The sequence below is a fragment of the Ictalurus furcatus genome, chromosome 19 (assembly GCF_023375685.1).
Source record: "Ictalurus furcatus strain D&B chromosome 19, Billie_1.0, whole genome shotgun sequence".
Lineage (NCBI taxonomy): Eukaryota > Metazoa > Chordata > Actinopteri > Siluriformes > Ictaluridae > Ictalurus > Ictalurus furcatus.
This window is the reverse complement of record NC_071273.1, coordinates 22700444-22726366: the sequence shown is the minus strand read 5'-3', so window position 1 is coordinate 22726366 and position 25923 is coordinate 22700444. Positions and strand designations below refer to the sequence as shown.

Sequence of the window (25923 nt, the reverse complement as noted above, 5' to 3'; positions counted from 1 at the left end):
TCCCCTCCTCCCCTGCTACAGCACACCTGCTTTCTCTTGGCTGCACGCATTCTCACAGTGATCAGCTCTTTGGCCTGCCGCGCTGCAGCTTCACTCCATCCCTCTCTGGATTTTCGGGTGGCCGTCTTTCTCTCCCGTTCCTGCAAACGGCACAGGTACGACTCGCGCTTCACGCACTTTCTCTCCCTTTTCTCCTAAACAGAACGCACAGGAATTTGGGTGATAGATTCCTCTCGGATTTGGGATCCTGGGAACGCGTTAACGCTTTCCGTACTTGCCATAAAACACTTTGGGGGTCGAGGTAAAGTTTTTCGGTGCTAGTCATGTTTGTGTAGAGTTTGCACATCGAGACTAATTGATGTACTCTGTGTGTGTGTGTGTGTGTGTGTGTGTGCGTGTGTGTGTGTGCGTGTGTGCGTGCGTGTGTGTGTGTGTGGCGAGGTTGCTTGATGTATGAATACTGTTAGCATTTTGAAAAGTGAAGCCATACAATGTATGTGTGTGTGTGTGTGTGTGAGAGAGAGAAAGAGAGAGAGTTTATAAGGGGGGTGTGGTGCTGCTTTTTGCACATCTCATACATATATATGTGTCACTGAATTTCTGCTGAAATCATCATATATTTCCCAGTTTCCACCATTCCTAACCTGTTTATATATATATTCGTTACGCTGATAAAACAGTGTTTATGTTCACCATTTGTATTTTCAGACATGGTGAGTGTGTGTGTGTGTGAGAGAGAGAGAGAGAGAGAGAGAGAGAGAGAGAGACAGAAATGAGCAAGACATTGTTGAGATTCTCTAAAGTCGTAAAAGTGCTCATATTCCTCACCCGGAGGCCTGGTGTCCTGGAAAAAAAACAAACAAAAAAAAAGATGTGGAGATCTTCTTCTTCTGCTCTAACACAGCTCGCAAACTCAGTAACAACCTGCTGCTCCTGAATCAGGTGTGTTTGATGAGAGAAATCATCAAACTCCGCCCTCCACGACTAACAAGACCCTCGTTAAAGAAACCTGTATTTAAGTGTCCTTTTCTAAAGTATAATTAATATCAAAAGTACACCCTGAGAGTGCTAACACGTACACAGACGTACTAACTGTATTATTTTGAAAGAACTTAAATGATAATTACCGTCCATCCATCCATCCATCTTCTACCGCTTACTCCTTTTCAGGGTCACGGGGAACCCGGAGCCTATCCCAGGGAAAGATAATGGCGCTATGATTAAATATACAGCTCAGCCTTTTCTTTAACAACTTATATAAAGAAATATACACTGTAATATGATGTAAATGATAAATATAATGATAGACATGTCACATACACTTCAGTACTAGGTCACTGCAGCGAAAACACACTTAAGTGCGTTTTAAACGACGCTTTTATTATGTTGGGAAATAGTCATTGAGACGCACATCTGTGAGATACTACAACATCATTTAAATGTCTTTTCAAATAGTTGACACGGCAATTAAATACACTTTAGTTTAAGGACACTTAAGCATCATGTACTTAAAAATTTTGACACGGAACACAGAAAAGTATCTTACAGGCGCCACAGGAATGCACGTGGAAAAGTTTTCCATACTCTTCATGCACTTAAGTACGCTTCGTTTTCGTATGGAAATCGGATTTTGGTGGAAACGGCATTAACTTGGCTTCTGCTACTTTCTCATCTCTTAATCTAGTCCTTATATCCCAGATTTCTTGGCAAGTTTGGAGACACTGGGATTAAGTTTCAATCTGTTTGTGGGCCTGAAATCTTCCTCATAGCTCCCAGGTGCATCACTAGACTTATATATATATATATATATATATATATATGTATGTATGTATGTATGTATGTATGTACATATTGAAATAAAAAATGTAATGAAAACTTGTGAGATAGAGAAAGAGATGATTTCCTGGCACCGTGGTCTCATAAATACTTTAATGACACAGCTTTCCTTCCGAGCGCAGGCTGAGCCGACCATGCACTTCCCATCAAACCCCCACCAAAATTCCCAACTAACTCAAAACACAACCAGAGTTAGGCAATGAGAGGGGGCGGAGGAAGCGGAGGGGGGAGACAGGGGTCCAGACAAATATACAGAGGCCTTTACAGTATTTCCCAAATTTGGAAGTGCAGCTTTAACAGAGGCAAATGGGAACGTTTTGTGTCTTGATGGCGCTCCTAATAAACGCCGACAGATAGTTTCTTTACCCCGTTATTCGGTTCCTGCAGCAGATCATGTTACCGAGCAGTGCCAGAAGTGAGACACGGTAAAGAAGAGCCACGCTGGACACTGGCTATCGTCCTGATTTCCCCAACTCCCATTCCCATCCCGTCTGGAGTTTATAGCTGGAATTTCCATTGCTAGACCCAAACCCAAAGTTAACACATCGGGTCGATGAGAACGATTAACGTAAATGGAATGGTTGTGATGTGGCTTAACTAGACGCATACCTTCTCTCAAACTGACTGTAAACACTCGGAATGTTTTCACTATTAAACAACATACTGTGGCGTTTTTTTTTTTCTTTCTCCCTTTTCTGTGGATCTCAAGAGATGGAATTTTCTAAAGCTCTGTGGGAAAGTCTTCATTTTATTTTCGCTTGGTGAGAATGGGATGATTGAACCACCAGGAGTGCAAGTCATTTCCTGATTTATTTTCATGCAGGTCCAAGCAGGTGTCGTGATACTGTAGGTTATCTGGACGTAAGCCAGTTTTTCCTTCATTCAGATGCTCATCCACTGATAGTTCTCTGGTCAAAACTAAAAAAAAAAAAAAAAGAAAAAAACTGGACAAAATGGTGCAACAGGAAATGAAATACAACCTCTCACAACCTCCCTTTTAGTCAGACACAAACGGTATTTTCCTGATTTTTCATCTCCAGTTTCTGCAACAACAAATAAAACATGACTAAATTATTTAATTCAAAACAAACCATTCATTTGTCGCTACTCAGACACTACATTATTACGTTCAATACCAAAATCATCTAGCCAAATTCATTTAAAAAGAATCATTCAGGTCAATTGGTGTACTCTAGCTGGTTAGCATTAACAGGAATATGATAACAACTCACCAAAAAAATAAATAAATAAATAAATAAATAAACAACTCACAGCAGTTCCATATTAGCTACAGAGTTATCAACATCAGTGAAAATTAGAAACATCTATGAATATGACTTAAATAATACCCTTAGAAATGTCTGGTTAGCTTTTGTTGGCTAACTAGCTAGCATTAGCAGTGAAGATTATGAATATGACTCAAATCAATCTGACAGAAATCTTGTCAGCTGAGCCAGTGTTAGCTAGTTACGCAGAAACTCTACCAGAAATTGAAATTGTTCGCTAGATAGTTGTGAGATTATGAGCATTTGACTTTTATATTCCCATTAAAAATGTTGATTGGTTAGCATATTTTAGCATTAGCAGTCAAGAGTATTAGCATCTAAGAATACTGTATGGCTTGGAGAGAAAAAAAAATCTCAGAAATGACGTTATATTTGTGAATATGACTTAAAAGCAAGCTTAAAAATGTGTTCTGGTTAGCTTATGTTAGCTAGCTAGCATTAGCAGCGAGTATGAACATTACAGTAAGAACATTTCTGAATATGACAGAGGTAAGTCTCACAGAAACCCTGTAAGATTAGCTAAAGTTAACTAGCTGGCTAGTAAGATACAGTATGTGTGAACTGTGTGCATATACGATTGCTAATGCCTTCCTTCGTCATACTTGAAGACTCCTGTATGTAAACTCCTAATCATCCACCTTCCTGTCTATTGCTTTCAATACATTTCTGGACAAACATAATATATCATGTTTAAAAAAAAAAATACATTTCTTTTGAAATTTGAATAGTCAATGTACCAAACAAGAAAATGTAAAGCGGTTAGCTGGCTAGTTTGATGCTTCAGCTAGCATTTAGCTAGGATTTAGTAACAGTAGTGTCAGCTAGTTCAGTTAGCTAAAGTATAAAACAAGTACAACTTTCAGCTGCTAAGACACTCACTCCTGCTTCCCTCATGTTTTGTTGAAGTAACTAGCATAAATTCTAGCAAAAAATCATGTGCGGTAATTGGGAATGCTAACACAATTGATAAATTGTGCCGACAAACCTTAAATTTTTTCTGCTCCACTGGTTTCAAAAGAGTGAAGATTTATGTTTCAGAGCAAAACCCATGACTTAGTTTGTATTTTTATTCAGTATAGAAAGGTAGAAAGGTGTCTCCTTTCTTCCTGTATCCCACACACACACACACACACACACACACACACACACACACACACACAGAGCTAACCATAATAAACCTTTCATCATAAAAAAAAAAAAAGTGCATCAAAAGTCAAGGAACAGACTTGTTAGGTGCCTTCAGGGTGCATATAAAAATAGTTTAGCAACTATAATTACATCAAACTTAAACAGCAACATTCTCATTATATAAAATGATATAGTATCACATAGGAATAAAACCTTTATATAGGAAAATAATCAAGAACTGATTGAGTTACTGTCCCAAATTGTTTTCTTCTTCTTCTTCTTCTTCTTCTTCTTTAATCCATTGTTTAAAATCCATTTATAGTCACATTAAATATTGTGGAACATCCACGTCTAACTTACATTATCGCAGCTTTACACATAAGACAGAGAAACTTGTCATGTTACTGAGAAACCTCAAAGCATAAACTCCACATAAACTCCTTAAAGTTACAGCTTCACCCCTGACTGATACAAAGCGCCGACACTGGAGACTCCTTCCATAAATGTCGTAGTAAGCGTCACCTTATCGATAATTACATATTTGTTGTTGTTGGGTTTTTTGTTTTTTTTTGTGCCAGAGCAACAGCCAATCAGAATCGAGACTTCAGCAGCGCTGTGGTTTTAACCTCAAACACTATGTTGAATTAGTGGCTATGGGGAGAAAGTGAAGCTATAGCTCAGAACGCGTGTCTTTAATCTCCTGCAGATTGCGTTGTGCTTCCTGTCGGTAATTTGCTTACACTGTAAAATGGAAAAGCAATGTGTGTGTTCGGTTGTGTTTTAGACAGGAAGCGTAAAAAAAAACAAACAAAAAAAACAACCATACCCCCTTTTTCTCACTGATTTAATTCTCACCTGCGGACATGACTAAAGCCTGGACTGACACAAAGTAAAAACATACGAGCAGAGTCGAAGGCAAAATAATTGCAAGCTGTTTCAAGAGCCACGTATCCGTTTTCTCAGAGATTGGAGGCCAGGGGTGATGCTTTCAGCCAGGCACTATTTCAAAGCCTGGAAAAAGCCAGTAGTGCATCTTTGTTGGGCTGAACACACACACACACACACACACACACACACACATGAATGCGCACAAACACACACACACACACACACACACACACACACACACACGGGTCGCCTCTAGAAGTTCACCGGAGTGAAGCAGTTTCCATTAGTGCTGAGGGTGTGTAATGACCTGGCAGGATTTGCTTGTTAACACTCTCCAGCGTTGGAGTGAAGTAAAATATCCCGTGTTTGCTCTTTCTGGATAACGTCATCTCCATGCAGTTTTAATAACCTGCTAATACGAGTCTCATTAGGCCACACGGACAATACTCTACTGTGCACAACAAAGACGGGTTTTGTGCTGGAATTGAAATTAGATTGGACCAGTGTGTACATGATGATAAATAACTGATCTCATGATAAATGTTTACGATTTGAAACAAACAAAGGCAGAGAGATTGGATTTTCAGTCCGTTTTATACAAACCACTGACCCCCATTACCATTTAGCTCAAGTTTAGTATATTATGATTGTCCTGTAAAGTAGAGGCGGTGGATGCAGGTACAGACTTTATTTTAAGAAAGTGCAAACCATGAATTAAAAGAGTGAGAAAACTAGATACATAACCGCAAGCAGGAGCTACAGGGCTAAATATACAACAGAAACGGGAACAAAGGAACTTATGTACTGGTGATAATCAGCGTGAAAACAAGACACAGGTGAGGCTGATTGAGACACGGTCATGTGACATGCAGTGGCTGATGGGTATTGTAGTTCGGTGACTCATAGGCACTAACCTGGCCACTATTATTATTACTATTGTTATTATTATTATTATGTAAAAATTCAGCTCAAAGTGAAATAATAAAGAGATATTAAGAAACAAACGGTAGTCAAAAATATGCAGGCAAATGCAATAAATAATAACAGTAATATATATATATATATATATATATATATATATATATATATATATATATTAAAATATATGTATTAGAAATTATATAGATATATATATATATACACATATATATATATATATATATGTGTATATATATATATATATATATATATATATATATGCATATATATATATATATATTAATAATAAACTACTTAAATTGATAAAGTGCAAAATAGATGTTTTCAGGTTTTCTCTTTTTTCCATTCAGGAGCAAATGTTTTTTTTTTGTTGTTTTTTTTTTTTGGGGGGGGGGGGGGTCTGTTTCAAATTGTTGGCACATCAAAAAAAAAAAGCTGACAAGAAAGCAAGTCATGTAAATCATTTTTTTTTTGATGATGTCATGCCTCCTTGTGATTACACCCTAAAATCACTCCTAGGATCAAGAACACGAGACATAAAATGCCCTATAAAAACATTTTATGTGTTACTGTGAATCAGTTCCACGCTATAATAAAAACTCTAGTTCGGAAACGAACATGCAAAATCAGGTAGGTGCCATTTCTGAGATATTAAGATTAAGACTGGAAACTCGGTCAGGTACCTGAAAAGACTTTTATCCACATCTACAGTATTGATGATCTCTGGCTACGCTGATCAATCTCATTCCAAGAGTAGCTCTGTTACAACCTGCCTGCACCGTTAGCATATTTCATTAGGAAAGCAAACATTCATCTTTTTCATTTCAACAAACAGGGCTTCAATTTGAGCTCTCTGGCCTTTGTCATGGTTTTCATTTCACTGACAAAACAGGGCTGAACACATAACACTGGAGAAAAAAAAGAAGAAGAAAAAAAAGAAGTGAAAACGTGTCTTAGCTGGGTGGGTGGTCAGATAGCCATGGCAGGAATCTAATTCTCTGTTTAGAAAGCAGAGTAGGACAGAGCCCGAGGCACTTCGGTCCTGTCTTGGCCTGTTCTTTCAGAGCGAAGACCATTTAAAAAGAGTTTTAGCTTCAGGCCGAGTTTTGTTCTTTCAGCCTAATGAGAATTTCTCTTTTTTTTAATTTTTATTCTGGACGAATGAGACACATCTTGTATTAAGTAACAGTTTAACAGAGTCAGAGTGTTTATTGTATAAAGGAGACATTCAATTCGATTCAATTCAATTGTATTTGTATAGCGCTTTAACAATGGACGTTGTCTCAATGCAGCTTTACAGAAACATATAAACACAGGAGAGAGATTTTAAGTGTGTGAATTTATCCCTATTGAGCGAGCCGGTGGTGACGGTGGTGAGGAAAAACTCCCTGAGATGATACGAGGAAGAAACCTTGAGTGGAACCAGACTCTGGGTAACAACGGATAGTGTGAAAGTACGATCCATCAATTAATTACATTGCTAGTAGTTGCAGTCAGAGCTCTTTCAGCCTGCTGAGAATTTCTAGTTTTTTTGGACGAGTTAGAAACAGTTTGCAGTCTTTAATAGTGTCAGACTGAATATGGTTTAAACACAAGCACTCGCCTTTAAGACAGAAAAAAATCAGGGATAGAAAACGCAAAGTGAAGATCTCAAATGTCAAATGTAATATGATGTAAGCAAGAGACAATTGGTTTAATTTTGAAAAACAACAATAAAAAAGACGATTTTGATGACATACGAATGAGAAGATGGCAAGCACAAAGTATTGCTAATATCTTGCTGCATGAGCAGTCCTAGTTGATCACATTAATCACTGCAAATATGGTTTAATTTAACAATATGGCTTCTACTCTCATTAACCAGCAGCTTCTAAAATAGCACTTGATCCAGCACATCCTATTATATTGTGTTTTATTGTTTTATATTGTCAAATCTTAATGTATGCAAAGGATATAATCTATTTTATCATGATTTAATTCGCCATTTTGATTTGTTGAATGAATAAATCAATGCCAACAGTGCTTACGGTTTGAAGGATAAGCTGACCAAGCATTCTACACTTACAGCTCACTTTATGTGTTGTTCATAATTTCATTCAAAACATTTAAACGTTTAGCTTCAGTAAATAAGGGGATACTGCGATGGGTTGGCAACCCGTCCAGGGTGTCCCCCACCTTGTGCCCCGAGTTCCCTGGGACACGCAACCCTGTGTAGGATAAGCATTACAGAAAATGGATGGACGGATGCAAACAAGAGGATACTTACGATATGTATCACTGGTGTAGAGTTGCAGAAATCAAGGGTCAAAGGATGCACTGCTGGTCTATTTATTAATCACTTTTACGGGTTTGGTACACGATATGTCGTTCTCTCGGGGACAATAGAGATACTCAGATGTTCATCCAACTGATGAAGTCAGCTATTTGGAGTCGTGCTAGAGCTTTTCATAATGACGAAGATATTTTTGTTGGATCCATGGCTGAAAATCCTTGAATAGATTTGGCTCTATCATTTTATTCACTGATTTTCTGGTCCTTTGTTTAATATGCAAATATCTCAAAGCTCAAATCCAAATGTATGAGCTTTTTGCTTGCTTATGAGGTTGTCAGATTCAAACCCTTAAGTCCCTTAGAGGTCACCATCTCAGAGTTTTTGCTCGCCATACCATAATTATATCGTATGCCAAAAGCAAGAATGAGAGACGTGAAATTGTTCGGAGCTGACTTAACATTGAATTTACTTACCCAGCAATTTTACTTTCATTCAAGAGCCTGTTGCCCTGCCCAAGACTTGTGTGTGTGGCAGGAGTCTCTGCAGTGTGAAGACAATTTTCTTCCCCATGACTAAAGGTGGAATGGGTCCAGTTAGAATAGAGTCTTAAAACCCTTGCACATATTTTGAAGGGGTGTTTCATCGGTTTCAGGGAATAAAACACTTTGCTGTTATAGGCAAATAATCAGCATTGGGGTGGTAACAGTAACCGCTTCATCACAACGCCCTGTCATTGATTATTTTACTATAACAACACATTTTGAAGTGTTTTATTCCTTTTATACCACCGCATTTTACCAATTTATTAGAGCGAAACATACTTTAATGTAATGTAATGAGTAATGTAATGAGTAATGAGTCTTTATTGGTTATATATACATTACAGCACAGTGAAATTCTTTTCTTCGAATACCCCAACGTGGGTCAGAGCGCAGGGTCGGCCATGATACGGCGTTCCTGGAGCAGAGAGGGTTAAGGGCCTTGTTCCAGGGCCCAACAGTGCTCAGCTTGGCAGAGCTGGAGCTTGAACCCCCGACCTTCCGATCAGTAACCCAGAGCCTTAACCCCTCTTATAGTTATAGAGTTAATAGTCATATAGCATTTAATGATGTCTACTGTCAGAGCTGCTGTTAGTGAAAAGTAATTAGCACCTCCTGACCAATCAGAATCAAGAAATCAATAGCGCTGTGGTTTTAACAGTGTTTAAGTAACACTGCTGTCTAAGTAACACTGTGATAGAGATTTGGTTCCCACTCAGCCTAATTTCAAGTCTAATCTAACAAAAAACACAATTTTAGGAGCATTTGCATGTGTCACAATTGTGCAAGATTGAGATTTCAATCTCTCAAAAGATCATTTTGCTCCTCTTCTCTGCTGCATTAGAAACACCATACATGTGCCTCAGTTCTCCTAAACTCCTTTCGCTCCTTGAGCTAAAAAACCCCCTCCTGCCTTTTCAACCTCTGAACTCTGACCTTTGCCCTGTCTCCTCCACCCTCCAGGTCATTGACAGCATGAGGTTGGCCTGTCTTACCCTGCTCCTGGTGTCCGTGTGCTGGGCCCTGCCCTTCCGTCAGTCTGGCTTTCTGGACTTCATGATGGAGGACGAGCAAATTTCAGGTGAAGGGCCACCTGTCGTCACAACGAAGCAAGAGTTTCCCCCTGAAGTACCTATTGGACCCGTTTGTCCATTCAGATGCCAGTGCCATCTGCATGTGGTGCAGTGCTCTGACCTAGGTAATGTTCACTATTACATGACATGTATAATGTTAATCATGTTATGCAGTATTGCAAAATGTGTTAGCTGTTGTACAGTAGCTTGCATTAGTATTCACCCAGTTGAAAATTTCCAGGACGATATTATAGCACTATATGACATCTAACTCCAATTAAATCCATTTCAGTTCCAGGTTATAACAGTTACAAAATGCCGAAAAGTTCAAAGGAAGCTATTGTAGATGTTCTGTTATTTTCACACACAACAAAACTAAAAGGTCAAAAAGTGATATTATTAGTTAAAGCACACCTATTGTGGATTTGAAACGTGCCTAATTTTGTTTTAAAGCTCTCATACGATAGATTTACACGCATCCAAGGTCAAAAAACACTTTAACGTGCTCATAATTTAAACTGCAGCATTACCTTTTTCCCCCCAGTGTCACAAACGACTCGTTAAATGATCCGTTCTAAAGGATTCGTTCTAAACAACTCCTTTCAGAGAGTATACTCTGCTCTGATTGGTCAGACGTCCCAGTCTGTTGTGATTGGTCTACCGCTGTCAGCGTGTTTCAAAAAGGAAACGCCCACTACCATAACGAGTCTGTCAGCGAGCAGCCGATGAAGACCAGAGGCGGGGTTTATTGTTATAAACCTACGTAGGTTAGAACAGGAAGTAAAGTCTGGAATCACTAACGACTCGATTCAGCTGTTCAGAATCGATACCTTCTTTTGGGAGTCGATAACTCCATTTGTCGTGCGCTTTGATTTTTGAAACTTTGCAGACTTTTTAAGATTCACAAACAGCTACGTATATAACACACTACATGAAAGGGAATATTTGAAAAAGAATAATAGGTGCACTTAAAAAAAATACCACTGATCACCACTGTTTCCTAACGGCCAATCACTGCTCACCACTGTTTCTTAACGACCAATCACTGATCACCACTGTTTCCTAAAGGCCAATCATTGATCACTACTGTTTCCTAATGACCAATCCCTGATCACCACTGTTTCCTAACGGCCAATCATTGATCACTACTGTTTCCTAATGACCAATCCCTGATCACCATTGTTTCCTAACGGCCATTCATTGATCACCACTGTTTCCTAACGGCCAATCATTGATCACCACTGTTTCCTAACGACCAATCCCTGATCCCCATTGTTTCCTAACGACCAATCATTGATCACCACTGTTTCCTAACGACCAATCACAAGCAGCTACGTATATAACACACTACATGAAGGGTAATATTTGAAAAACCATAATAGGTGCCCTTTAAAGAATTTAGATATTGTTTCAATAACTTGACCTTGAGATAACAACATCCTGATACACTTTTCCTTATTGTCATGTGTTGGTGCTTTTGTAACTCCTTCGTTACTCCTTTATTGAAAAATGTAGCTGATCGGAAATTATTTCTGTTTCGTTCAAGTTGCTTCATTCACCCAACTTTTCTTCACAAAATTCAAAACAAGTGTGTTTGTATTGCCATTCCTCTATATAACGTGTATACACTGGAGCAAAATGTCATTTCTCTGAACCTGTAAAGCCCCTTTGGATTCCATCGTTTGCACTCATGTGTAGCTACCAAACGTGTTATAATTACCGTAAAGTGTACTGGATTTTAATTAAACAAACGATGCTATAGGACATGACTTTAGCTGGCTGAATGGAATGCTGATTTTGGACGTGATATAAATCCTTTTCTCTTGACTTTTCCCTGACTGTGTACTACTCTAGTCTTAGATAAGCTGTGTTGATGATCCAAAGTATGAAGCAGAAAAAGAAGAAAAAAAAAGATTTATAATCATGAAGACAGAACTTTGGCTCGTGTGCTGTTTTCCTGTTCGTCTCCGCCGTCGCTTTTACAACTCTGTCAGCCTTTAATTCACATTAACAAGTGGCCTAACAGTAGGTGTTGAGTTTCAGGCCTGAGAAAGCTCTGACTTTTCACTTTTTATTACTCAAAAATGGAGCCTCTAAGAAGACAGCTTCTTTTCTTTTTTTTTTTTCTTGCTTGATCCTACCATCTTCAAGTCATTAGGTTAATAACATGCCTGTCTCTGTAAATGTCTGTAATACTTCACTTCCTTTCACGAGCGAGCACAAAGACGGCCCAGTGTTCCTAATTACTTCCACAGATTTTTTTTTTGTGCGTGTGAGCGTTTCTGAAAAGGCTTGGGTCCTGAAGATGAGATACTTCCCAACAAGAAAGGATGTGGAAGAAAATCTTGGTCCTGGTTCTTCCAAGAAACTTTAAACAAAACTATAATCAGTCGTACAATGCATTGTTTTCATATCATTCCACTGAATTAGGTCCACGGGTGCAAACGCTGGGTGCAGACTCAATTTTAAGACAAAACTCCAAGTGTAGTACACCATGTACACCATGTACGCCAAGTGACTGTAATAAAACACAGATGTAAGAGTCTGATATTAATGCTTAATAATGAGCAGCTCTCACATTTTATACCGACCAAACAGACCACAGTCCCGCCCACTTGGTTTCTATTGGCTGGCGAGACCAAGGCTCGTGAATTCAACCAGAAGCGAAACCAACCACTACCAGGAGCACGTCTTTCACTTCCTGCGTCCTTTCCCCTTCAGTGGATAAACTTTTGCTCAGGTTGAATTTATTTGCGTTTGGTCTGACTGAGGTTTTATCGGAAAAATCAACAAATCACAAATACTACAGCTATGCTGTGGATGTCGACGCCTCTGTCCTTCCGGTTTGTTTTCGGTGTTTTAGATGTGAGGCCTCTTTGTTTTTTTTTTAACTGAAGCAGACTCCTAAGATTAGCCGCTATCTTTAAAATCTGTAATTCTGTGTTTTTTAGGATGCAATGGTGTGTAGCTGATCTCCAGTTAACAGCTAATCTTCTTTCTCCTTCACGTGATTAAACGTAAAAGTTTATTGTTGTTTTGGTTTCTAAAGTAACAGACTATTCAACTTCAAATCCAGGATAAATAATGATCAACATCGAATGTGTTTTTAATTTTAAAAAATAAATAAATGAAAATCCTGTTGAAGCTTATTTCATTACTAATACACTTTAAGCAATAGTGGAAAATCATGCTTATGGTGATTTTAGTCATAAGCCTCCCAAAAACTGATCCTAAGATTATACTTATTGGAAGAACCATTAAAAGCAAACAGATGATCAGGCGGAACGCTACCAAGACAGACGTGCTCTGACGAAGGCTGTTATTCCATTTGGTAAAGCTTCCTAAAGGGTAAAGAGAAAAAAAAGAGGGAGTAAAAAGATGGAGTGAAGGTTGGACTCACTACCGTGCAGGCCTCATCTGTTCCACAGGCCTCCTGGCAGGCATCAGGGGGCGAAGGAGAGGATAGAGGAGGGAGGTGACAGGTCTGTTCTCTATCTAACCCCAGCCATGAGCCTTATTTACATCACGCTGTCCTGAGAACACATAGATATAAAACAGGAAACAGAGCATGAACTCAAACTCAAGCTCATAAAACTGAACCTGTTCCCTGAGGAAATGCATGAAGGTCCTCTTATAATTAGATGTTCGTTAGGGTTGCTTAGTGCAAAGGGTTATTTAAACCATGTAGCTATGGGATTTATGAAGGTGTTCTGTAGCTATGGGATTTATGAAGGTGTTATGTAGCTATGGGATTTATGAAGGTGTTATGTAGCTATGGGATTTATGAAGGTGTTATGTAGCTATGAGATTTATGAAGGTGTTATGTAGCTATGGGATTTATGAAGGTGTTATGTAGCTATGGGATTTATGAAGGTGTTATGTAGCTATGAGATTTATGAAGGTGTTATGTAGCTATGGGATTTATGAAGGTGTTATGTAGCTATGGGATTTATGAAGGTGTTATGTAGCTATGAGATTTATGAAGGTGTTATGTAGCTATGGGATTTATGAAGGAGTTATGTAGCTATGGGATTTATGAAGGTGTTATGTAGCTATAGGATTTATGAAGGTGTTATGTAGCTATAGGATTTATGAAGGTGTTATGTAGCTATGGGATTTATGAAGGTGTTATGTAGCTATGGGATTTATGAAGGTGTTATGTAGCTATGGGCTTTATGAATGTGTTATGTAGCTATGAGATTTATAACGGTGTTATGTAGCTATGGGCTTTATGAAGGTGTTATGTAGCTATAGGATTTATGAAGGTGTTATGTAGCTATGAGATTTATGAAGGTGTTATGTAGCTATGGGATTTATGAAGGTGTTATGTAGCTATGAGATTTATGAAGGTGTTATGTAGCTATGGGATTTATGAAGGTGTTATGTAGCTATGAGATTTATGAAGGTGTTATGTAGCTATGAGATTTATGAAGGTGTTATGTAGCTATGGGATTTATGAAGGTGTTATGTAGCTATGAGATTTATGAAGGTGTTATGTAGCTATGGGATTTATGAAGGTGTTATGTAGCTATGGGATTTATGAAGGTGTTATGTAGCTATGAGATTTATGAAGGTGTTATGTAGCTATGAGATTTATGAAGGTGTTATGTAGCTATGAGATTTATGAAGGTGTTATGTAGCTATGAGATTTATGAAGGTGTTATGTAGCTATGGGATTTATGAAGGTGTTATGTAGCTATGGGCTTTATGAAGGTGTTATGTAGCTATGGGCTTTATGAAGGTGTTATGTAGCTATGGGCTTTATGAAGGTGTTATGTAGCTATGGGATTTATGAAGGTGTTATGTAGCTATGGGATTTATGAAGGTGTTATGTAGCTATGGGATTTATGAAGGTGTTCTGTAGCTATGGGATTTATGAAGGTGTTATGTAGCTATGGGCTTTATGAAGGTGTTATGTAGCTATAGGATTTATGAAGGTGTTATGTAGCTATGAGATTTATGAAGGTGTTATGTAGCTATGGGCTTTATGAAGGTGTTATGTAGCTATGGGATTTATGAAGGTGTTATGTAGCTATGAGATTTATGAAGGTGTTATGTAGCTATAGGATTTATGAAGGTGTTATGTAGCTATAGGATTTATGAAGGTGTTATGTAGCTATGAGATTTATGAAGGTGTTATGTAGCTATGGGATTTATGAAGGTGTTATGTAGCTATGGGCTTTATGAAGGTGTTATGTAGCTATGGGATTTATGAAGGTGTTATGTAGCTATGAGATTTATGAAGGTGTTATGTAGCTATGAGATTTATGAAGGTGTTATGTAGCTATGAGATTTATGAAGGTGTTATGTAGCGTCATGCACAGTGCCCTTATTATTTTGAGAGTATTAAAAGGTATTCTGTGGTAAGTACAACAAAAGTTATAGTTATTTGTAACTGGATATTTCGTAATAACAGACTCCGCAGGTTGTTTGCTCTGAAACACGCTTGCTTTGGCTGTTTTTAGGAGCAAAGAACAGTGACTATGACAAAAAAGATTTATAATGCATTCATTTTATAATTGATAAAGAGGCAGGTGGACCTTGTTACATGTCCAGTTCTCTTGTTTTCTTCTCTTGTTTTCTCTTCTTTTGACCTCTGCCTCAAATCATACCATTATTATCATTAGAGCACGATTTGTTATGGAAATCCGAAGCACTTTATTCCCCTATTACATCCTGCCGTGACTTGACTCCGGTTATGTTCTGCAATTCACTTGATCTGACCTGTTTACTTAGAATGAAAGAGAAGGATTTCTCTCCAGTATTAAATTGTGTAAACAACCTTTGTAATATCTTCAGTAAATTGTGAAACGTGGGGCGTTTTAGCGACGTTTCGGCATTGTTTATCCAGAGCGGCCATGTAGACTCGTCTCTAGAATTATATTGCTGATATAAACTTTGTAAATGATAATATGAGAATCCATTTTGAGTAAACAGGCCATGCATGACCTACATTCATGGAAGTGCTCTGGATTCAGAGGCAGGAGATGAGACTAAACAGAGCAGGCTGAGGAAAAACCTATGAGAGGCATTTCTTATGAATAATGGCACGTCGAGTGTTTAGGTGTCCATATTGTTGCTGGTAGATCATACACATAGACGTATTATCCAAACTGTTTATATACGTGTACACACGGAAATGGACAGAGAGCGTTGTTGGGCTTTTAGGAGCAGAGTCAGGCACATTAGCACTTAAAACAAACTGAAAATGACTTGAGTCATATCTGGCACATTACAGTCTAAATGACTGCAGTTTCTTTAGCCAAGGTAGTCAAAACAAAATGTATTTTTTTAATGGCCTATGAGATGTGTTCCTTTCGTATTATCTTCAGCAAGTACTACGCACTGATCTCAGAGCCCAGGCATGTGATGCGTGATTGCAGCCATATCCCTTACAATGTCCCACCAGACCTCTTACAACAGATTCAACATGGTTCCACACTTGCAAATTTGTTATGATTCGCATGACTCAAGACATCTTGAATTACTTGTGGAAATTTTTTTTTACAATGGTTAAGGTTATGTCTAGGGGCAAGGTTAACATTTGTACTTTGTTATAGGACGTAGGACGTTCACTGACATGCTCATTTCGTGTGAAATCGGGTTGACGTGTTAGTATGAAGATTAATATGGCACGGTGGCTTAGTGGTTAGTACGTTTGCCTCACACCTTCAAGGTCAGGGGTTTGAAGCCTATATTTGCTCTGTGTGTGCAGGGTTTGCATGTTCCCCCTGTGCTTTGGCGGTTTCCTCTGGGTACTCAGGTTTCCTCCGCAAGTCCAAAGACATGCGCTGCAAGCTGAGTGGCTGAATCTTCTAATTGTCCGTAGTGTGTGAATGTGTGTGTGTGTGTGTGTGTTTGGGCCCCGTGATGGGTTGGCACCCCATTTAGAGTGTCCCCCACCTCATGCCCCGAGTTCCCTGGGATAGGCTCCAGGCTCCCTATGACCCTGTGTAGGAAAAGTGGATGGATGGATGGATGGATGAATAAATAAAAGTCTGTAAATGTTCTGAGAGGGTTATTTGAACAAATGCAAAGATTTCTCTCCATGTTCTTTTACTATGCAAGGGTTCTCTTAGGGTTATTTAGGAATTCAAGATCTACTATAACAGTCCAATCTAAAGGAAAATCAGCAGAAATTCTAAAGAGCAAGGGTTATTTTATCCAATTTATTCTGGGATACAGAAAAATCCAATGAAAGTATAGGTATTACATTAAACTACAAGTGGAAATAGCCAAAACATATAATTATAATTTAAAAAAAAAAAAGAAAGAAAGAAAGAATTTGATATGAAATTAAAACTTTGGGCATGTTTCCCCCCCCCCCCCCCCCCCCCCAGTTGCTAAGGTTTAGGTTAGCATTCAATTGAAATTGAATGACACAGTGCTTTTGATCACTTAAAGTTGTTATATTTTCATATATATAACATCTTGAACATCTTTTTTTTTTTTTTTTTTTAATTAAAGTAAGCACAATATGAAAATAAAATAAGAGTACAAGCTATCCATATTACAGTTTTGATTGGTTCTGGTGTTTATATAAATGAGTATAATTGTGACTGAATGTTTTAAATGATAGATTATATGTTTGAAAGCACAGAAATGCAATTGATTAAATTTGAGGCCCAACAAAAGAATCTCAATGACAATGTAAGTAGTGAAAAAAAAAGAACAAAAACTTAACAAAGTTAATGGAAATTCCAGCGAATAATGTGATGTGGGTGGATTTCTTTTTTTTTTTATGTCATTTGAAAGCTAACCTTAAACTTTTATTGCTCATTGTTGCAAATGTCTAGAACTAAACTGTTCCAGACTTCTGGCACTTGTTCTTCTGTGGACCTCATTGCACTTAGTGGTAAATTTTTAAGTGGTTGTATATTTCTTCTGGTAACTGACTTGTGCAGGTCAACAAGCATTGGTTTTCCCCAATTATAATGATGAATTTTTATGAGATAAAATATTATTATTGATTTTTTTTTTTTAAAACATGTGAATGATATAGAGAAAGGTTGGGTAGTTTCCATGTAGTTTGAGTGGAAAATTTGGAATAATTGCATATTTGTTTTAACTCATAAGGGGTGCCAATAATTCTAGAGTTGACTGTATGTTTGCTTTTGACTGAATTTCTTCAGAGTTTTTTCAGAACATTGACTGAAGTAAATACATAGGAATATGGAAAGCTTGACCCAAGCTGTAAGACCGGCGTCTGCATTTGTTTCAACTTTTCACCTTCGGCTGTTTTTATTAAATCCCGCCCGTGTCCTCCACAGGGATGAAAAACGTTCCTGAGGATATCCCATCAGACGCCCAACTGCTGGACCTGCAAAACAACAAGATCACCGAGATCAGAGAGAACGACTTCAAAGGCCTCAAAGCACTTCATGTAACCCCCCCTCTATCTTTCTCTTTCTCTCTCTATCTCTACCACAGCCTTTGTTTTATTTATTTATTTATTTATTTATTTTGGTAAACTTCCCAAATTCTCTCAGCTCCAGAGTAAATTTCATGAGGAGAACTTTGTTGAAAATAATTCAGCTGTTCCAGACCCCAGTGAACGCTGTGAGGATGTCGGCTTAATGTTCTTCTTCTCTATTTTTACAATAACTGTCACTAAAAACAATTCTGGAACAACTATTTTGTTCTTCCAAAAAAAAAAAAAAAAAAAAAAAACACCACCACCAACAACAACAACAACATTTCTGAACAATTAAGGAGTTGAGTATCATTCCTGGGTTCCAGAACAAAACCTCAGCCATAGCTCAATCCTAAACTCCTACAAATATGCACACATAAAAGAAAGTTTTGAGCTCATGTATCAAATCTCTTTTCTAAACTTTGTTGTCAGCCATAGTATAATCCTGCGGGTCCGATCGCAGGGCGTGAAACCGTTTTCTTTTGGAAATCAGCCGCGCATTTATAGCACTTTAAGCACAATAAATTCAGACTCCTGTCACGGACTCAGAGCTGTTTCTATGCTACATTACTTGCCCTGTGTGAAGTAACACATTCCCAGCATTTCTCTCGATCTGGGCGGATGTCAGAAGTGGGTGGAGGGAGAGATCTTTCACGCTATATTTGGTAGAAACGTTCTAACAGCCCCAGTGTCTGGGTCCGTTGGGATTTAAACCTGATCCTAAGAAAACAATCAGATGCTGAATTATCGACGACTGTTTAATTGCTTGTTTTTAAGTGGTAGAATGTCGGAATTGATGACTGTCCTTGGTAGGAATGCACCGATTTGAGTACATGATTTGGTACTGAAAGGAGTAATGTAATTAGTGTTAAGCGATCAGGGACGAATCTGGTAGATTCGTCGAAATGTCCCGCGGTTTAAACAGTGGCCGTGAAAAGCACGCGTGTGTGTTCATGCGCTCCGGCCGTGAGGTTTATTCTTCATAACATCAGCGAGTCGATTTTAAATGAAGTGCATTTGCTAGCTACGCTAGTTACCTCGGATTGAATCGGGTTGCAGTGGAGAAGAGTGGGTTCTGTTTCACGTTGGAAGAACTTCTTCCATACAGCTGTAAGTAAAAGCACGTTTTTGTCTTCATCGCGTCTGAATCCTTCGTTTGTCGTTGACCGATAGCAGCTGATCATCAAGAACAATATACTGGGTAAGAGCTGTTATTTGCACTCACTTAGCGTTGTTTACAGACATTTTTCCTTGCCTATGTAGCATCGGTTTTTGCCTTGTCCCACTAGCAATGATCTCCCTGTGCTGGGTTTTATGTTTAAGATGTTTTATCAGCTTACTTGTATAGTAAGGTAGCTGTAGTTCCTCTTCAGAGCACAGCTTTGATTCATCAAAGAGCACGGCATTGCACGGATACCCAAAGGACTAACACACAACTTAAGGACCATTTCATGTAGCATAAAGTGCGCTGAACACACTCACCATGCTGATCTGATCTTACTCAATTCAAAATGTCAGATAAAAAGATAGACATTTGAATCATACAGCTGTACTTACATTAAGATGTTCTTCTCAATGCAATTCGATTCATATTAATGCCACTGAAAACCAACAATGTACAACTAATCCTCTGCTTCTCGGCTGTTATAGGCTCTCATTCTGGTAAACAACAAGATCACCATCATCCACGCCAAGGCCTTTTCTCCTCTGGTCAACCTTCAGAGGCTTTACCTGTCTAAGAACCTGCTGAAGGATATTCCCAGCAACATGCCCAAGAGCGTCCAGGAGCTGCGCATCCACGAGAACCAGATCACTAAAATCAAGAAGGCCTCCTTCACTGGCATGGTTAATGTCATTGTCATGGGTAAGACAGGAAGTCAGCGTGACATGTTCTTCTGTATCAGACCATGCCTCGGTTTTAGCACTTTCTACACAGGCTTAATCTAGCACCATGCAGGTTCTTTGTAAACCTTAATGGTTCAGTAGAACTCTACAACAAGAGACAATACTCCTTAACTTTTATCCATTTTTTGGAAACAACGAATTAAGAGTCTGTTAGATAAAACACGTGCTTAGAAAAACAGTTCAATCTTAAACACTTCTTAAAGGGAACCCTAAAACAGTTTAAAACCATTGGCTGTACAAAGAACCTTTGAAGGACCCTTTTTTTCTAGGTGTATAAAGAACTAAATCCAGAACTAATTAGTAATCTGTTATGGGTAGATCTACAATCCGTTCTCCAGCTTATCGTCAATTAAGAGCTATTCAAAATCCTTTACACAGAGTCGCTGACAAGTCGTTTTAAGATTCCCATGCAGCATGTGGCGTGATGAAAACCCAACAAAACCTGGCATCATGAAGTTTCTCCGAGTTCTGATGAAACAGCATCTAAAATAGGTTTGAGTTGCTGCTTGGATGGTGGCCGGTGTAGAGGTGGTGTGTGTGTGTGTGTGTTCCAGCACCTGTGTGTTCTCTTGCATATAATTACACAGTTCATGGTTTTCCATTGCAGTGCAGAGCACCTCCACTCTTCATTCATACGCATTTATTCAGCCGAACACCATAAAAACCTGTTTTCCGTTTGGACCCGTTCAGCCGTGTTTTTATAAGCGGACTGTTCCAGCATGGCTACAGCGTCATTGCCCCTGGCATTCGACGCACCTGCACATATCAGCCAATCAGCTTATGCAAATGCAAATAAATTCCCAGCCATTTCAAAGTGTTCCATACACACAGAGAACACTCGAGAGGTCTCCGAAAGATTGTACTGTTATCTTGTAGCAAGAATTTAAGCTTAAATAATGAGTAAAGCTATCATTCTGACCTTTCAGAGCTTGGCTCCAACCCCTTGACCAGTTCAGGTGTGGACGCAGATGCTTTCAAGGATCTGAAGAGGGTTTCCTACATCCGTATCGCTGACACCAACATTACCAGCATTCCCAAAGGTCAGGAATTCTGAAGTCTATCTGTGATTATTTTTGCTTAGAGATGGACTACAGTAATTACATGTAGACATTTTATGTGGAGAATTACAGCTAAAAAGGCTATTTGAGACCAAAGGTCACACAGGAGAACACTGCTCATACGTGACTGCATACCCATTCCTACAATTCCTATTATGAGGGCACGGTGGTTAGCACATTTGCCTCACACCTCCGGGTTTCGATTCCTGTCTCTACCATGTATGTGCAGAGCTTGTATGTTCTTCTGGGGTTTCCTCTCCCAGTCCAAAGGCATGCATCATAGGCTGATTGGCATTTCTAAATTGTCCATAGCGTGTGAGTGTGTGCAGTTGTGCTCTGAGATGGGTTGGTACCACATCCAGGGTGTCCCCTGCCTTGTGCCCTGAGTCCCCTGAGATCCCCTGAGATCTAGTGCCCTAGAACCCTGTGTAGGATAAGTGGTATGGGAGATGGATGGATGGATGGATGGACTACACAGCACTTGACGTCATTGTTCACGTCTTTATCCTGCTTACAAATCCTTGCAGGTCTGCCCACCTCTCTGTCAGAGCTGCACCTGGATGGGAACAGGATTACCAAGGTCACTGCCGACAGCCTGAAAGGTCTCAAGCACCTAGCCAAGTAAGAACGTTAAAAACCTATGAATGTACCACTTTTGCTAACTTAAAAACTCTTTCCACGGCTGAGTGATCATATGCTGTGGGAAGATTTGTTGGGTCCCTATGTGATAAAAGCATTATTTTATGAAAGATACAGCTTTTATTTGGGAAAAAAACAAAGGTGCCAAAAGATTTTCTTTCAGGTATTGAAAGAGGTTAGGGGTATCCAGGATACCTGGTTTGATCCTGAGTTCGCAGTAACTATGCATGTCAGCTCGGGATTCCTCAGGGTTCTCTGGTTTCCCTTCCTCCCACCTCCCAAATACACTCTGGTACACTACATTGAACCTAGGTTTGAATGAACGTGTGTGCATCGTGTCTGGTGACGGATTGGCGTCTAATCCAGGGCCTATTCCTACCTCGCATCCCAGTGTTCCTGAAATCCTGTGAATAAAGTGGTTCCTGAAAATGAGTATATGAAAAAAGATACTAATATAGTGTGTGTGCGGGTGTGTGTGTGTGTGTGTGTGTGTGTGTGTAGGCTTGGCCTGAGCAGTAATGAGATCAGTGTTGTGGAGAACGGGACTCTGCCCATGATTCCACACTTGAGGGAGCTCCACCTGGACCACAATGCTCTAACCAGTGTGCCTGCTGGTCTTCCTGACCACAAGTACATCCAGGTGAGCATCGACCTTCATAAGATACATGTTCTCCAATACAATCTCGAACATGCTTGTTAGGTTGCGCTTCTTGAAATTAGTTGGTAGACCACGTTGGTCTTTTTTTTTTCTTTTTAGGTGATCTATCTTCATGCCAACAAGATAGCCTCTGTGGGAACGGAAGACTTCTGCCCTGCCAGCTTCAACACCAAGAAGGCCATGTATTCCGGCATCAGTCTGTTCAGCAACCCCGTGCCGTACTGGGAGGTCCAACCCATCACTTTCCGTTGCGTTTTTGACCGCTCTGCTGTTCAGCTGGGCAACTACAGGAAGAAATAAGGCGTCTAGAGTGCCTGACCACTGTCCTTATAACCCCCCCATCCCCCCATCCCCACCCACCCCAACCACCCCCTCCTTTCCAAAGCACCTCAAGTGTGTAACTCGAATTCGAATGTCCTGACTCGGACGACTCAAAATGTGTTCTGAGTATACTGATAATGGCACACAACAGGCAATACTGCGCACTAATTTCACATAGCGAAGTAATAAACAGTAACAACATCAAGTATCTTGCACATTACATGTTACAAAAAGAAATAGCTAAACATGTATCAGGCTTTGTTCCTCTTTTTTTTTTTTTCCTATACATCCCTATAGCACTACTAGAACCTTGTGTTAAGTGAAAGAGCATAATAAAAATAATCATAGAGGTATTATTGGTTAAAGAAAAAGCCATGACCACTTAGGATAATCAAGTGCACGTATATATATAGTCCTTTGGTTCAAAAGAATGTGGTTCTATTTGGATATTTCTTGTTCATATAAAGAAGATCCACTCCTGGCCCCTCTCTGGATCTTTGGGACTTTTCTAAATTGACAAGGCGGGCCTGCTGAGCGGGCAGCGAAAGGTTAATTTGCTCCACATTACCAGGAAAAAGAGCTGATATACTAGGTGCACTCAACTATTATTACCTGTATAGCAGTAGTGTTCAGCGTGTACTGTTAGAAATACAGCCATCATGCTCAAATTTTCCATTTTCCTCTTCTTTTTTTTTCCCCCCCGCAGTATTCCTTTCAGTTAGGAGATGCAATGAATTGTCACACTGCAGTATTTTCCTCCTCTTGCTTCAGATGTGCATTTTGTTTGTTCGTTTGTTCGTCTTGATCGTTTTTAAAACCAGCTGCCATGCCACATATGGTAGGAAAAAAAAGCTCTTCAAGAGGTAGAATAAACTATATTGTCTTTTTAATGGAAGCAATTCCCAAAGACCTATGCTTTTTTTTTCTTTCACTATTCTTCTTACTTGTTCTGCTTCACCAAGGGTGGCTTGCCATGTTTAAATGTGTGCATTTGTGTCTGAAGAGGAGTGGAATTAGCAGGTAGACGTGGCTGAACATGTCCCCCTCTGTCCTTGTGTTAGTGACTGTCACATGTATAGAAGCTGTAAATAAATGCTGTATAAAAAAAAAAAAAAAAAAAAAAAATCCCTTTCCTTGCTTAAAGAAAACAAGCACGGTAGTCGTCCGGACTTGAATATATCGGCAATAAAGGTGATTCTTTCTTTCTTTCTTTCTCGAGTCAAAGCTAAAACTTCCATACACCAACACACACCACATCTGTACACATCCCAAATGGACAGTGACCTTTTAAGAGTAAAGGACAATCATGTTTTCACAGTCTCACATTGCTTTGCACAAATATGGTATATAGGATATATATGGTATACACAAATATGGTATACAGGAGCACGGAGGCTTAGTGGCTTAGCAGGTTCGCCTCACACCGCCAGGGTTGGAGGTTCGATTCCCGCCGCTACCCTGCGTGTGTGGAGTGTGCATGTTCTCCCCGTGCTTTGGGGGTTTCCTCCGGGTACTCCGGTTTCCTCCCTCAGTCCGGAGACATGCATGGTAGGCTGATTGGCATGTCCAAAGTGTCCGTAGTGTATGAATGTGCCTTGCGATGGATTGGCACCCTGTCCAGGGTGTAAGCCCGCCTTGTGCCCGATGCTCCTTGGGATAGGCTCCAGGTTCCCCGCGACCCTGAAGGATAAGCGGCATAGAAGATGGATGGATGGATGGTACATACCGCATGGTTTCTCATAACGTCACAATGTGGCACAACAGAAGCTCGTTCACCTTATCGCAAGTTCGAATCCCGCTGATGCTATCCGAGTCCCAGAGTGCGTAATAATTAGGATCTCTAGGTGGGAGGGGTGATGGTCTTACTGTCTTCCCTGTCAATTGTTGAAATCCCTAACCAGTCGTGGGAAAAGTGTGAGGTAGCATGAGAGGCAGAAACAACAAGGCTGCACGTGTCTTGAAGGATGCACATGCTAACACTTACCCTCACCAGGTTGCATGATAGTGGATAACTATCTAATGGTTGGAAAGTGGCAAAACGACCAACTTGGAACAATACAATTACAGTATATTTACAGCACAACTACACCTACAATAAGTAAGAGAGTAAGAGAGTTGAACAGGCGATACTGCACGCATGACCCATTGTACCCCGTGGTTACTGTGTGAAAAAGGGGAAATATATCTCTGTTTTACATGTTTATCTACAAATAAATGGTCTAAGGCAGTGAGTGTATGGCATTCTGACTGATTTATCAAGAAACTCTGGTCACATGATCGAGCTAGAACAGTGTCTGTTCATCTGGCCAGAGCTGGGTCATCTACACGCTGCTCCACAACCACGAGAGGCTGGAGGTCGGTATAAAAGCGTCTTTGTTATTAAAGAATATTTCTATCACGTTCCGAAAGGTAGAAACAAACATTTGAGCAGATATCATTTCGATTCATTTGATCGTTTTAGGACTTTTGTTACTCGTGAAAACGAAGGAACGTCTGAAAAACCGAAGGCCCGAAATGTCCTGCTGTTATACATGACATTTCTGCATCCTAAGGGCGTACAAACTTTTGCACTCAAACGCATCATGGACGAGAACGGAATGTCGGGAAATGATCACGGATCACATTTAAATTGTAAACGGGAGTTTATTCGAATGATTCGATTTCAGGACGTAAAGAGGAAGAGGAACGCGTAAAGATCATGAAACGTGTACGCAGCGGTTTATTACAAATTACTGAATGTAGAAGGCAGTCTCTCTCATTCAGTCCATCTCTCTTATTCTCTCCATCTCTCTCACTCTCCATCTCTCTTATTCTCTCCATCTGTCTCATCCAGTCCATCTCTCTTATTCTCTCCATCTCTCTTATTCTCTCCATCTCTCTCACTCTCTCGCTGTCTCCCCTCCATTTCTCTTTTTCTCCCCCTTTGTCTCTTTCTGTCCCTTTCTCTCGTTCTTCTTTCTCTTCCTTT

General features: G+C 39.6%; 1 protein-coding gene and 1 long non-coding RNA gene across 2 annotated transcripts; both read left to right on the top strand.

Moving 5' to 3' along the window:
* dcn (decorin) lies at positions 1-25186 on the top strand. The gene is made up of 8 exons (XM_053649856.1): positions 1-155; positions 9852-10086; positions 18232-18344; positions 20025-20238; positions 21206-21319; positions 21865-21958; positions 22478-22616; positions 22734-25186. Exons 2-8 carry the CDS (start codon positions 9864-9866, stop codon positions 22932-22934), a joined length of 1098 nt encoding a protein of 365 aa, XP_053505831.1. The 5' UTR covers positions 1-155; positions 9852-9863; the 3' UTR covers positions 22935-25186.
* LOC128623020 (uncharacterized) lies at positions 10093-16113 on the top strand. Its single transcript, XR_008388494.1, has 3 exons — positions 10093-14002; positions 14087-14114; positions 14227-16113. It is a non-coding gene; the product is annotated as an uncharacterized LOC128623020 (long non-coding RNA).
* Positions 25187-25923: the final 737 nt, after the last annotated feature.

Excerpts from the sequence above, each read along its gene's own strand:
- dcn (XM_053649856.1), top strand. The coding sequence starts at position 9,864 with ATGAGGTTGGCCTGTCTTACCCTGCTCCTGGTGTCCGTGTGCTGGGCC. Across the intron at positions 10,087-18,231 it reads GGTGCAGTGCTCTGACCTAG|GGATGAAAAACGTTCCTGAG; the intron begins GTAATGTTCACT and ends TGTCCTCCACAG. Across the intron at positions 21,320-21,864 it reads CATTACCAGCATTCCCAAAG|GTCTGCCCACCTCTCTGTCA; the intron begins GTCAGGAATTCT and ends AAATCCTTGCAG.